The sequence below is a fragment of the Pristiophorus japonicus genome, chromosome 4 (genome assembly GCF_044704955.1).
Source record: "Pristiophorus japonicus isolate sPriJap1 chromosome 4, sPriJap1.hap1, whole genome shotgun sequence".
Taxonomy (NCBI): domain Eukaryota; kingdom Metazoa; phylum Chordata; class Chondrichthyes; family Pristiophoridae; genus Pristiophorus; species Pristiophorus japonicus.
Genome location: NC_091980.1, coordinates 174,988,556 through 175,001,335, shown reverse-complemented (window position 1 = coordinate 175,001,335; position 12,780 = coordinate 174,988,556). Strand labels below are relative to the sequence as shown.

Genomic DNA, 12,780 nt, shown 5'->3' with positions numbered 1-12,780 from the left:
CCCAAACAGAATAGAGGGTCGCAAGGGAACTTTTCCGAACCTCCACCTCCACCAGCCCCTCAATTTTCCTTTTCTAACCCCAATCCGTATCAATCAGCATAGGGATGCCCCAGAGGCATAACGGTACAGGCAGCGACTCTTCGCTTATCAACGGACATAGAAGAAAATCCCTTAGCAATACTAAAAGTAGGAAACACTTATGTAAAGTTCCTGGTGGATACCGGCGCCACTATGTCCTCTGTACCGCCCTCTGTGGGATTACCCGTAAGCAACACCACTGTTTTAAGCATGGGTGTGGCCGGCGTCCCCTTGAAAGATTTTTTATCCGAACCTACTAAATTGACAATTGAAGGACAACAAGTTAATGACGAAACCCTGATAGTCTCTAAGACAACGCCTCTCCCTCTATTAGGAAGACAGACTTTGTGCAAACTAGGAGCCACAATATATTGCACAAAGGAAGGGATGTTTATGGAGATCCCTCCAAATAACATTCATCAGTTCTTTAATGGGATAGAAAGAGAGAAAGAGGAAAAGAATGAAGAAAGTGCTGCCCTTTATAGTTGGCAACTGAGTGGCAACTTCTACTCCCCCCTGATAAAAGAGGCAGTGGAAAACTTAAAGATTAAAATTGACCCTAATATTAAAGAGTTATTGTATATCATCTTAACAAGCTTTGAGGCAGTTCAGCTTCACTGTACAGCCTGGTATACTCGACACAGGGCTGAAGACTATCAGCGCTTTGTGCAACCGTTCTTAAATAAAAACGAAGTAATAGAAGCTACTCCCCACATTTATTTCGGATCTGAAGGGTTGGGGGTGGCCGTGGAGCTAACACCGTTACAACAAAAACGATTTAAAGAAGAAAATACGACACCCCATCTGACATTGGCTGTAAAGCCCCCAGCAAAACCTAAAGACATGGGCGGGATGATCTTAGACATAGAAGAGAAAAGACAGCGACCAGGTTATCAACCATGGGCGATGATAGAACTGCAGGATATACGGCTAGAATTTATCACCCGTGACAGAGGAATTCTCCACTGGGAGAGAAAAGGGCACGATGCTACGTTTGAAAAACAGCAACCCCCTGGACAAACTAGCCCTAACATACCAATGGCACTGAGTCAAGTGTCCCCCGAACTCTGGGCTAAACATAAAAACCATGTTGGACAAGTCTATTCTGCGGTGCCCCATAGGGTCCCCACCTAAAGTGGAATGGACCCCTGAGAGGGAAGAAGCATTTAAACAGTTAAAAAAAAAAATGCTATTACTAATGCTCCAGCATTGGGACTTCCGAACTATTCGAAACCTTTTCAAATGTATGTGAATGAAAAAGAAGGATTCGCAACAGCAGTGTTAACCCAAGAACATGGTGGGGAAATAGACCAGTTGCTTATTATTCGGTAATGCTCCCCCCAGTAGTACGAGGAATGCCTGCTTGTCTGCGTGCTGTAGCCGCTACTGCGGTCATGGTGGAAAAATCAGTACCAATTGTATTGGACTATCCGTGCACTGTTATCACCGCGCATGCGGTGCTGTTATTGTTGAATTCCGCAGCAACTCAGCATTTCACAGCATCCCGAAGGACAGGCTACGAGGTGCTGCTGTTGTCACACCCTAACTACACTTTTCGCCGTGCGCCTGCAGTAAACCCTGCTGTTTTTGTTCCTACCAGCTCCACTAGAGAAATAGAGGACCCAGACCAGCACGACTGTCTGTCAACAGTGGAGATGGCTACCATGCCTAGACCAGATTTGCTTACGGAACCAATGGACAATCCCGATCTCATTCTTTATACAGATGGGTCGTCTCACAGACCATCAGACAATTTGCTCCTGGCAGGCTATGCTATTGTGAACCCATATGAAATTGTTGAGGCATTTGCCTTGCCCCCCGGAACCTCGGCACAGGCAGCTGAATTGTTCGCCCTAACTAGAGCATGTATATTAGCTAAAAAATCAATCTTCTAATATATATACCGATTCAAGATATGCATTTGGTGTAGTCCATGATTTTGGACAACTATGGAAAAACAGAGGCTTCATCACCTCTGGCGGGAAGCATATTAAGCACTCACAATTAGTGCTTAACCTGATAGATGCCATTCAATTGCCAAAAAGGGTTGCTGTTATTAAATGCGCAGCCCACACAACTGGTGAAGATGAAGTATCAATAGGAAATAGGAGGGCCGACGAGGCGGCCCGACGAGCCGCTTTGGAACAGACGTGCTGCCTACAGGCAGCCTCAGTCTCCCCTCTGCCAACACTGAGCGCCCAACAACTTGAAATAGCACAGCAACAAGTTACAGTGCAGGAAAGAAAAACATGGGAGAAACAAGGATGTTTTTAAAAAAATATCTGGACCCATCCTGACGGACGAACTGTATGTCCCAGGTCTTTGTTTTTGCCCTTGTCTCGCCTAGCTCATGGTCAGGCTCACATGGGCAAAGGAGGGATGATACATGCTATCAATGCGCAATGGTATGCACCAGGAATAACAGTAATAATTGAGAAAATTGCTAAAACCTGCCAAATTTGCCAACAAAACAATAGAGGAAAGACGCCTGCAGAATATGACCATCTACCCCAACCAAGCATGCCCTTTGAAAATTTGCAAATTGATTTTGTCCACATGCCTCCAGTATTAGGCTTTAAGTATCTATTAGTAATAGTAGATATGTTTACAAGGTGGGTAGAGGCATATGCAACAAGGAAGGATGATGCCCGAACAGTAGTGAAGATCCTATTTAAAGAAATAGTGCCAAGATATGGGATACCTATGGGAATCAACAGTGACAGAGGAACACATTTTACAGGAAAAATAGTGCAGAATCTAGCCGAAGCGCTAGGTTTCCAGTGGAAATTGCACATACCGTATCAACCTCAGTCCTCAGGCATGGTGGAAAGAGTCAATGGAGTGATAAAGTCCACCCTTACTAAAGTATGTCAAGAAACAGGACTAAAATGGCCAGATGCCCTTCCATTGGTACTATATACCATAAGAAACCAAAAGAACCGAAATACTGGTTTGACACCCCATGAAGCCTTATTAGGAAGGCCAATGCCTACTGGTGTGAAACCGCCACTAGGAGCAGAAAAGGTAGCATTAATTTGGAATGACGAAAAGTCGCTAAAATATGCTCAGGCCATGTGTGAAATAGCGAGAAGCCTGCATGAGCGAATAAAACAGACCCAAGTACCTCCGTCAGAGGGAAACATGCACCCTTTCAGGCCGGGAGAGCAAGTATTAGTGAAAACTCTAAACAAGGAATCTTTTTCTCCTAGGTGGAAGGGACCATATCAGATAATCCTCACAACAAGAACCGCCCTGAAACTGGAAAAACATCCAAATTGGATACACGCCACCCGATGTAAATACTACCTTCCAGACGAAACACAGCAAGAAGAAGAAATACCGAGCTAGGGCGGACACACCCCGAAAAGAACTGTACTCATCCCCTTTTGTTTCTACCGAGACAGGCTGGACTAAGAGCATAATACCCCGAAGTATCAAGCTAGATGTCAGAACTTGCCTGTATACCAATTTGGGTCTTTATCTTGTAGATCACTGTTACTATTGTACTAGTAAGCTATTATTTTAACGAATTGGTTCAGGAGCATTATAGAAGAAAACAAAGGGAGGAAGATGAGGAAGGACTCCTGGCAAAACTATCAGGGGACACTGGGTATGTTAATCCTTCTGGCAGTGGGAAGAGTTAAAACAGAAGAAAGGTTTATAAAAGAAGGTAAAATATGGAAAGGAGAAATGGCCTGGGGCACGATTGACAAAGCAGGACAGCAGGACACTTATGTATGTTCGGAAAAAGAGGATTGCAAAGTGGGGAACTTCACAGTAAGGTGTGAGGCCTGCGGAATGACATGCCTGACCAGCAAGGAAATAGCTGAGAGCCAAGAAACTAATGGCACGTTTTGTGACCCCGAAGAAGATTGTCATTTTAAAATAGAAAACAGAGGATGGGTAAAGTGCATGAACCGTACAAAAAAGAGATCCGGGCCATTTAAAACGGATATTGACCACCTGCATATCGGTAGTAAGATCCCCAGGTATAGTAAATTTAACCATACAAATCCTATATCCGCTAAGGGAGAGGGATGGTTGCAACACGACCAGTGTTGGAGTCACACTGGACCGATCCTTGAGAAAAAAGCGAGACGTGCTGGGAACTGTATTAGGTGGGGTAGGAGTAGGAATGGGAGCCTTGAACACAATAGATATAGAGACCCTGCAAAACAAAATCCAGGTTGTAGGAGGACTAATAGGAGAAAGTATAGAGTTGAGAAACGCGTGGGATGAAGGGCTACAGCAACTACAGGTATCTGGCTACATAACAGACAAGTAATGAACCTAGTAGAAAAAATAGAGCAGAAAAATGTGATCGTGAAAGGAAGGTTAAACAGAATAGAGGGACAGTTAGATGACTATAATGAAAAAGAATGTTTAGAGATGAGACCTTACCCCGAGGGGTATGAGCCTCCCTTTTCTTTCTAAGAAGGAAAGCATGTTGATCATTAAAGATAAAAGATCAACAAGGAGGGAGTTGTGGAAGAACTTTAGTTCACGATATAGGAAGGGGTTAAATTTCTCTTTTCCTTTTAGTAAGTTTAATTCTGTGCTGAGACTGCAGAATCCTGCAAGGCCAGAAAATACTTGATGTCTCTTCTTTGTTAGAAAAGAACAGATAACATGAAAGCTGTACATCTGGTATTTGTATATGTTAAGATACCCCCATTGCCTGGACAAACTGATTTCTCTGATAAGAGGGGCTTTTAGTGATGATCTTGCTGACCCTCGAAAAGATTGAATAATGACGTGACAAGATACTGTTGGGCTGTGTAAACTGACCTTTGTGCCCTGTTTAGAATTGGTAATGTTCCTGAATAATGTAGGTGTCAATTGTAGAGATAAAATTCCTTTTTTTCTGTATAAAGATGGAACAAGTTTCTATAGAATTTCAGAGTATTGCCTTGGTAAGGACCAAGCATCTCTCCGAGATATCTCGCCTGTACATATTAAAAGAATCTCTTGAAGCAAGACTCTGAAATCTCCGCTTGAGTTACTTTAACTTAGAAATTTCCTCGACAAGAAGAAATTCCTTCCCAAAAATTAAATGTAGTATCTCCAAATTTGCGGATGACACTAAGTTGGGTGGCAGTGTGAGCTGCAAGGAGGATGCTATGAGGCTGCAGGGTGACTTGGATAGGTTAGGTGAGTGGGCAAATGCATGGCAGATGAAGTATAATGTGGATAAATGTGAGGTTATCCACTTTGGTGGTAAAAACAGAGAGACAGACTATTATCTGAATGGTGACAGATTAGGAAAAGGGGCGGTGCAACGAGACCTGGGTGTCATGGTACATCAGTCATTGAAGGTTAGCATGCAGGTGCAGCAGGCAGTTAAGAAAGCAAATGGCATGTTGGCCTTCATAGCGACGGGATTTGAGTACTGGGGCAGGGAGGTGTTACTACAGCTGTACAGGGCCTTGGTGAGGCCATACCTGGAGTATTGTGTACAGTTTTGATCTCCTAACTTGAGGAAGGACATTCTTGCTATTGAGGGAGTGCAGCGAAGGTTCACCAGACTGATTCCCAGGATGGCGGGACTGACATATCAAGAAAGATTGGATCAACTGGGCTTGTATTCACTGGAGTTCAGAAGAATGAGAGGGGATCTCATAGAAACGTTTAAAATTCTGACGGGTTTAGACAGGTTAGATGCAGGAAGAATGTTCCCAATGTTGGGGAAGTCCAGAACCAGAGGTCACAGTCTAAGCATAAGGGGTAAGCCATTTTGGACTGAGATGAGGAGAAACTTCTTCACCCAGAGAGTGGTGAACCTGTGGAATTCTCTACCACAGAAAGTTGTTGAGGCCAATTCACTAAATATATTCAAAAAGGAGTTAGATGTAGTCCTTACTACTCGGGGGATCAAGGGGTATGGTGAGAAAGCAGGAATGGGGTACTGAAGTTGCATGTTCAGCCATGAATTCATTGAATGGCGGTGCAGGCTTGAAGGGCTGAATGGCCTACTCCAGCACTTATTTTCTATGTTTCTACCCAGCTGTACTATAGATGCTGCCCTGTATATACCCCTTACCCAGCTGTACTATAGATGCTGTCCTGTATATACCCCTCACCCAGCTGTACTGTAGATGCTGCCCTGTATATACCCCTTACCCAGCTATACTATAGATGCTGTCCTGTGTATACCCCTTACCCAGCTGTATTATAGATGCTGCCCTGTATATACCCCTTACCCAGCTGTACTATAGATGCTGCCCTGTATATATCCCTGACCCAACTGTATTATATAAGCTTCCTTCCACGTATTCTATTCCCAGCTATTTTTTTTTTTAAGTGCTATTAAAGGCGTTAGATTTTATGATTCAGTTCAGCACACTAATTGGGTCCACAAGGATTAATTTGGGGCTTTTTACAAAAACAGGCAGATGTTCCACTATCTTGGGAATTTTCTGCAGCACCAAAGGCATATCACTTAATTTGCAATTCTATAAGTGCACCCTATAGTGAAACAGATGGCTGACATTGAGTCACAAGACTCAAGGTAGAAATTCAAATCATGTCTCTACAATGTGACAGTGAAACAATGAACATCCACAGGAATCACAACTGAGTTAAATACTTTAAAATCACTGTTTTTTATTATAATATATTTCCTGAGTTCTCCCTTTTTATAAAGGGCTATAATTTCCCTCTTCTCCCTTTCTTTCTTGATTGTTGTGAATTTTCAAAACTGAGATTGACAGAATCATAGACATTTACAGATTCGAAGGAGGGCATTCGACAAAGAGTTATCCGGCCTACTCCCACTTTCCAGTCCTTGGTCCGTAGCCTTGAAGGTTACGGCACTTCAAATGCACATGCAAGTAAGTTTTAAATGTGATGAGGATTTCAGCCTCTATCACCCTGTCAAGCAGCGGGTTTCAGACTCCACCACCATCTGGGTGGAAAAAGTTCTCCTCAACTCCCCTCTAATTCTTCTTACAATTACTTTAATAGATAGATTTTTGTTGGTCAAGGATATTAAGAGATATGTAACGAAGGTGGGTAAGTGGAGTTTAGTTACAGATCTGCCATGATTGCAGAAAAGTACAAAGTGATACATTTTGATACGAAGAATTAGGAGAAGCAATATAAACTAAAGGGTGCAATTCTAAAGGGGGTGCAGGAACAGAGACACCTGGGGATATGTGTGCACAAATCATTGAAGATGGCTGGGCAGGTTGAGAAAGCAGTTAAAAAAACGCACAGGTCCTGGGCTTCATAAATAGAGGCATAGGGCTAGAAATTCCATTTTTGACAATATCGTTTATCCCCCCGTTATTTTACGGAAAAAATACCACTAAAAACGTCAGTAAAATTGGCTAAAAAATGTGCCCGACGGTAAAAATTGGCGTTGCATGAGGATTCGCGGTGGAAACCACGACCCTCACCAACTTTAGCCCGAGGCCTATCACCGCCAAAAATACAGGCCCTAGGAAGGGAGATAACAAGAAAAAAAAATTGCAAAAAGTAAAAAAAAAAAAATCAGAAAACATTCACTATACACTTAACTAATGAATTGCTGAAAAAGAATTAAAAAATAAAAACTTTCACTTACCTTTTTTGTAGGTCTTCATACCTACTGCTGTTTCTGGGCTTAAACGCAGGCTTTTCTCAGGTGGATTTTTTTCACCCAAGTATGGGTTCGCCGATTGGCCAATTTTAAGTGGTGCGTTTTTTTTTGGCGTTGCACGTCGTCGACCCACCTTTCAGCGATATTTCAAAACCGCCATTCGTTAACTTTGGCCAATTTAGATGAGTACATTTTACCGGCAACAAAGGCGAAATATCGCTGAAAAAACATGTGCAAGGCGAGCCAATTTCTCCCCCATAGAGTACAAAAACTAGGAAGTTATGATGAACCTGTATAAAACACTGGTTCGGCCTCAACAGGAATATTGTGTCCAATTCTAGGCACCGCACTTTAGGAAGGATGTGAAGGTCTTTGAGAGGGTGCAGAAAAGATTTACAAGAATGGTTCCAGGGATGAGGGACTTCAGTTACATGAATAGACTGAAGCAGCTGGAGTTGTTCTCTTTAGGGCAGAGAAGGTTGAGAGGAGATTTGATAGATGTACAAAATCATAAGGGGTCTAAGACAGAGTAGATAGAGAGAAACTGTTCCCATTGGCAGAAGGGTTGAGAACCAGAGGACACAGATTTAAGGTGATTGCCAGAAGAACCAAAGATGACATAAGGAAAAACTATTTTTTTTAAACGCAGTGAGTGGTTATGATCTGGAATGCACTGTCTGAAAAGGTAGTGGAAGCAGATTGAATCGTGGCTTTAAAAAGGGAATTGGATAAGTACCTGAAGGAAAAACATTTGCAGTGCTATGGGGATAGGGTGGGGAGTGGTACCAGCTTAAGTGTTTGTGCAGAGAGCTCGACGGGCCGAATGATCTCCTTCTGTGCTGTAACCATTCTATGATCGATTAAAATGGCAAAACAGACGCGAAGGGCTGAATAGCTGCTATGAAATTGGTGCATATAAAGTTGAGGGATGTTAGCGCTGGGGAATGTTACACTTTCCCATCATTCGTGCCCAATCATATCAGACACGCCATGGTACATTAGGGATTAGAAGAGTAAAGCTTTCTTTACAATGCCCTATCGAGCAATCCCAGTTTAACGTGGTGTAATCGCCTCATTAACCACCACTGAGATTTTCTGTCCCTCACCCATTTTTTTGTGTGTACTATTTTCAGTGTATCTATTCTTTTGCTAATTTCTAATGGCAAGAACCAATGCCTGTCAGAGGATAGGCTGGTGACCTGCTCCTCCATGCCAGCCTATGCTGCTTTTGAGCTGGACACCAGGAGGTTCCAACACCATACTGCGGTGAACCTCACTACCATTGGCTCTCAACCTTCACAGACAGCGCCAAACTCCTGCCTGGCGGTACCAGGAATAACCCAGATTCGGAACTACCTGTTCACCAACACAAATCCCCTTTCTGTTAACCCTCTACTTTTAGCATCTCCCGCCCAAACATAAACGATCACTACTACACCCACTCTGAACAAAATCAATGTGCAATAAAGGCAGTTTTAGGTGGAGTGAGACGGCATATTAAGTATCTTAAGATATTTGCAGTTGCAATGTGAACATACCAAGGGGAATGATGAGGAACCTCATGTAGCCAAGCCAGTCGGGAGTCTTGTGTGACAGCTGCTCCACAAAGAGCCGTAGAATAGCACTTAGGTAATGCTGGGCACCTGCTACAGTCACTTTAATGGGGTTTGGAGTTTGGGAGTTACAGTTACAGCTGAAAACAAGCAGGAAAATTGAACATTATTCAGTGTTATTGTTTTAAAAAAAAAAGTTACTTCAACAACTTGTATTTATATAGCGCCTTTAATGTAGTAAAACGACTTAAGGCACTGACCCCACCGAAACATGCTCCATAGATTTTGTCTTTGGACTCTCAGTTGTATCATCCCTTTCTAGTGCTGTAACAGTATCTTTGATCAATACTGACATTCCCACCTTTTATTCCTTTCCTATCTTTCCTGAATAAATTGCAACCAGAAATATTAAGTGCCCATTCCTCTCTATGTTTGAGCCAGGTCTCATTATTGACACTAACATTATTCCAAGTTGCTATTTATGTCTGCAGCTCACCAAACTTATTTACCACGCCCTGTGCATGTACAGTGTCAGCTGTGACTCAGTTGGCAGCACTCTAGCCTTTGAGTCGTAAGATTGTTGGTTCAAGTCCCACTCCAGAGATTTGATCACATAATCCAGACTTCAGTGCAGTAATGAGAGAGAGAGAGAGAGAGAGAGAGAGAGAGAGAGAGAGAGCTCCACTGTTGAATGACATATTAAATCGAGGCCCTGTCTGCCCTTTCAGGTGGATGTATAAAATCCCACGGCCTGATTTGTAGACTATACTTCAAAAGCACATCATTAGTTATAAAGTGCTTAGGGGCATCCTAAGGTCCTGAAAGGTGCTATATAATTACAAATCTTCTTTCATTCATACTCAGAAAAACACAATTTGAAGATTTATTCCTTTGCTCAGTACAATTGTTGATTTTTATCCACCCTTTGTCTTGGTTTTCTCCTCTCCTGAGGGCAGTGATGTGTTGGGTTACAGTACCACAGTGCCAGTTTCAGCTGGAGTCCGAGTGTCAGCGAGATATCTGATAGCGGAGGGCAACACAGTCAAGTCCGATATTGTCCTCAGCAGTATCTCCATGCACTGAGTTTTGGGGGAAGGGGTGTGAGGGATGGGCAGGTCAACATAGTAGGAGTGGAAACCCTGGTTATTTTTTGTCCCCTCAAAAGGCACAGGAATACTGAGACCAATTGTAACTGTTCCACTGCCAACTTGGTTACGATCAACCAACTCACAACACAACGGAGATTTAAAAATGGGTGTAGCATCAGTTGACTGATTTTGTTGGCACATTTAGATCTACCCACTGCAGAGCATCAAAAGAACGGCAGTTTAGCACTCTATCCACGTCAGCCCAGGTTACACACTTGTGGCGTAGTGCAGGGCATATACCCACCTCCTTTGACCCACAAGCAAGAGCTTTATCGACTGAGCCAAGGAAATAGAACTGCCACACAGGTATCAAAGAAGAGCCAGACACTTCTCCAAAGGGAAGGAGGCTGGCACCAACACTTCTCTAAAGGCCAGCTAAATACAGACATTTGTAGGGGCGGATGCAAGTCTTCAACCTAACCTGTGGGGAGACTGCAGGAGGGGAAAGAAAGCAAAATTAAATTGCATTGTAAAGGATAAGGAGGGTCTCCAAGGGGTTCAGGTGGATGAATAAAGAGCTCTGTAAATGGGACTATTTTGAAAAATAGATTTTTTTTCCCTGGGATTAAGCATTTCAAGGGAGAGTAATTGCATAGCGCCTCGTTTGAGGCGATAACATTTGTGGTAGTGCAAAAGTATCGCCAGGCGCTACAAGAGTGACTCAGACGAGAATTTCCGGTTTAGCGCTCCAGGAAGGAAGTGCTACCACTTTCCTTGAAACGCTAAAGCTGGCAAGAGGGGCGGTTGCGGTGCAGCACTACCCAATGTCGAGGGCAGCGCTGCTGGAAATGGAGGCTCCTTCCCTCCCTTAATGGGAAGGGCTGGTTGCTGCAGGGTCTGCATGAAGTCGATGGCCCTCGTCGCCGATGGCAGCCACGATCCATGACGATCAGCCCCATGCACTCCAACAGAGCGCAGGGCTGATCAATCGCAGCCGAAGAAAATGGTGAAAAATTTACCTAAGGGATTCAAAAACATTTTTTATTGACACAAGCGGCCTTATTTAAATATGCTCCGCAAGCAGCTGGTCTCCCCAACGCCTCCTGCAGCTGTCGGTGTTGACGCCCAGTGATGCTGCAGGAGGCAGAACTAAAGGTTGGGTCTGGGGCTGAATTTATATACACATATACAGACGCATATAAGCACACACACACATATATATGTATATATATCACACAAAATTATAATCAATGACCATAATAACCAAGAATGTTCCAACTCACAAGCGCTGTATCCTGGAGACGATGGTTGTGAATGCTGCTTGTATATCTGCAGAAGAACACGTGCACACAATGGGAAGGTTGTGTTTCTGTAGTAACTCTGACACGTACTGTAAGGCAATAAAGTATCATTAAACAGGCATCCTATTCTCTGATCAAGTCTCAAGAGTCACAGTCATAATTTTAAATAGTCAGCTTGGCAAACCAAGATGGAGGCTTGGGGAACATGCTGAATGGAAGCAAGACACCCACTGAGCAAAAAAAAAAAATCAGAATGATTCAACCAGAGCTTCTTTCCCATATCCGCTAGCGGCAGAGGATTAGGAGCTGATAAGAACATAAGAAATAGGAACAGGAGTAGGCCATACGGCCCCTCGAGCCTGCTCCGCCATTCAATAAGATCATGGCTGATCTGATCATGGACTCAGCTCCACTTCCCTTCCCATAACTCTTTATCCCCTTATCGTTTAAGAAGCTGTCTATTTCTGTCTTAAATTTATTCAATGTCCCAGCTTCCACAGCTGTGAGGCAGTGAATTCCACAGGGTTTGATTAGGGCAGGGAAATAGAGTACGAGAGGAAGCTTGCAGGACACATTAAGACGGACTGCAAAAGCTTCTATCGATATGTAAAGAGAAAAAGGTTAGTAAAGACAAACGTAGGTCCCCTGCAGTCAGAATCAGGGGAAGTCATAATGGGGAACAAAGAAATGGCAGACTAATTAAACAAGTACTTTGGTTCGGTATTCACTAAGGAGGACACAAACAACTTTCCGGATATAAAAGAGGTCAGAGGGTCTAGTAAGAAGGAGGAACTGAGGGAAATCCTTATTAGTCAGGAAATTGTGTTGGGGAAATTGATGAGATTGAAGGCCGATAAATCCCCAGAACTTGATGGGCTGCATCCCAGAGTACTTAAGGAGGTGGCCTTGGAAATAGCTGATGCATTGACAGTCATTTTCCAACATTCCATGGACTCTGGATCAGTTCCTATGGAGTGGAGGGTAGCCAATGTAACCCCACTTTTTAAAAAAGGAGGGAGAGAGAAAACAGGGAATTATAGACCGGCCAGCCTGACATCGGTAGTGGGTAAAATGATGGAATCAATTATCAAGGATGTCATAGCAGCGCATTTGGAAAGAGGTGACATGATAGGTCTAAGTCAGCATGGATTTGTGAAAGGGAAATCATGCTTGACAAACCT

The 12,780-nt window shown here is 43.4% G+C and overlaps 1 protein-coding gene across 8 annotated transcripts in view; it reads right to left on the bottom strand.

The window, feature by feature from the left end:
* The window catches only part of pacs2 (phosphofurin acidic cluster sorting protein 2), a 353,460-nt gene that overhangs the window by 40,520 nt on the left and 300,160 nt on the right, over nucleotides 1-12,780 (bottom strand). For all 8 annotated transcript variants that reach the window (XM_070878838.1, XM_070878841.1, XM_070878842.1 and 5 more), the window contains 2 exons: nucleotides 11,582-11,688; nucleotides 9,196-9,350 (listed from right to left, as the gene is read on the bottom strand). In XM_070878838.1, the coding sequence (XP_070734939.1) occupies nucleotides 9,196-9,350; nucleotides 11,582-11,688 (262 nt within the window). The remainder of the gene's footprint in view (nucleotides 1-9,195; nucleotides 9,351-11,581; nucleotides 11,689-12,780) is intronic.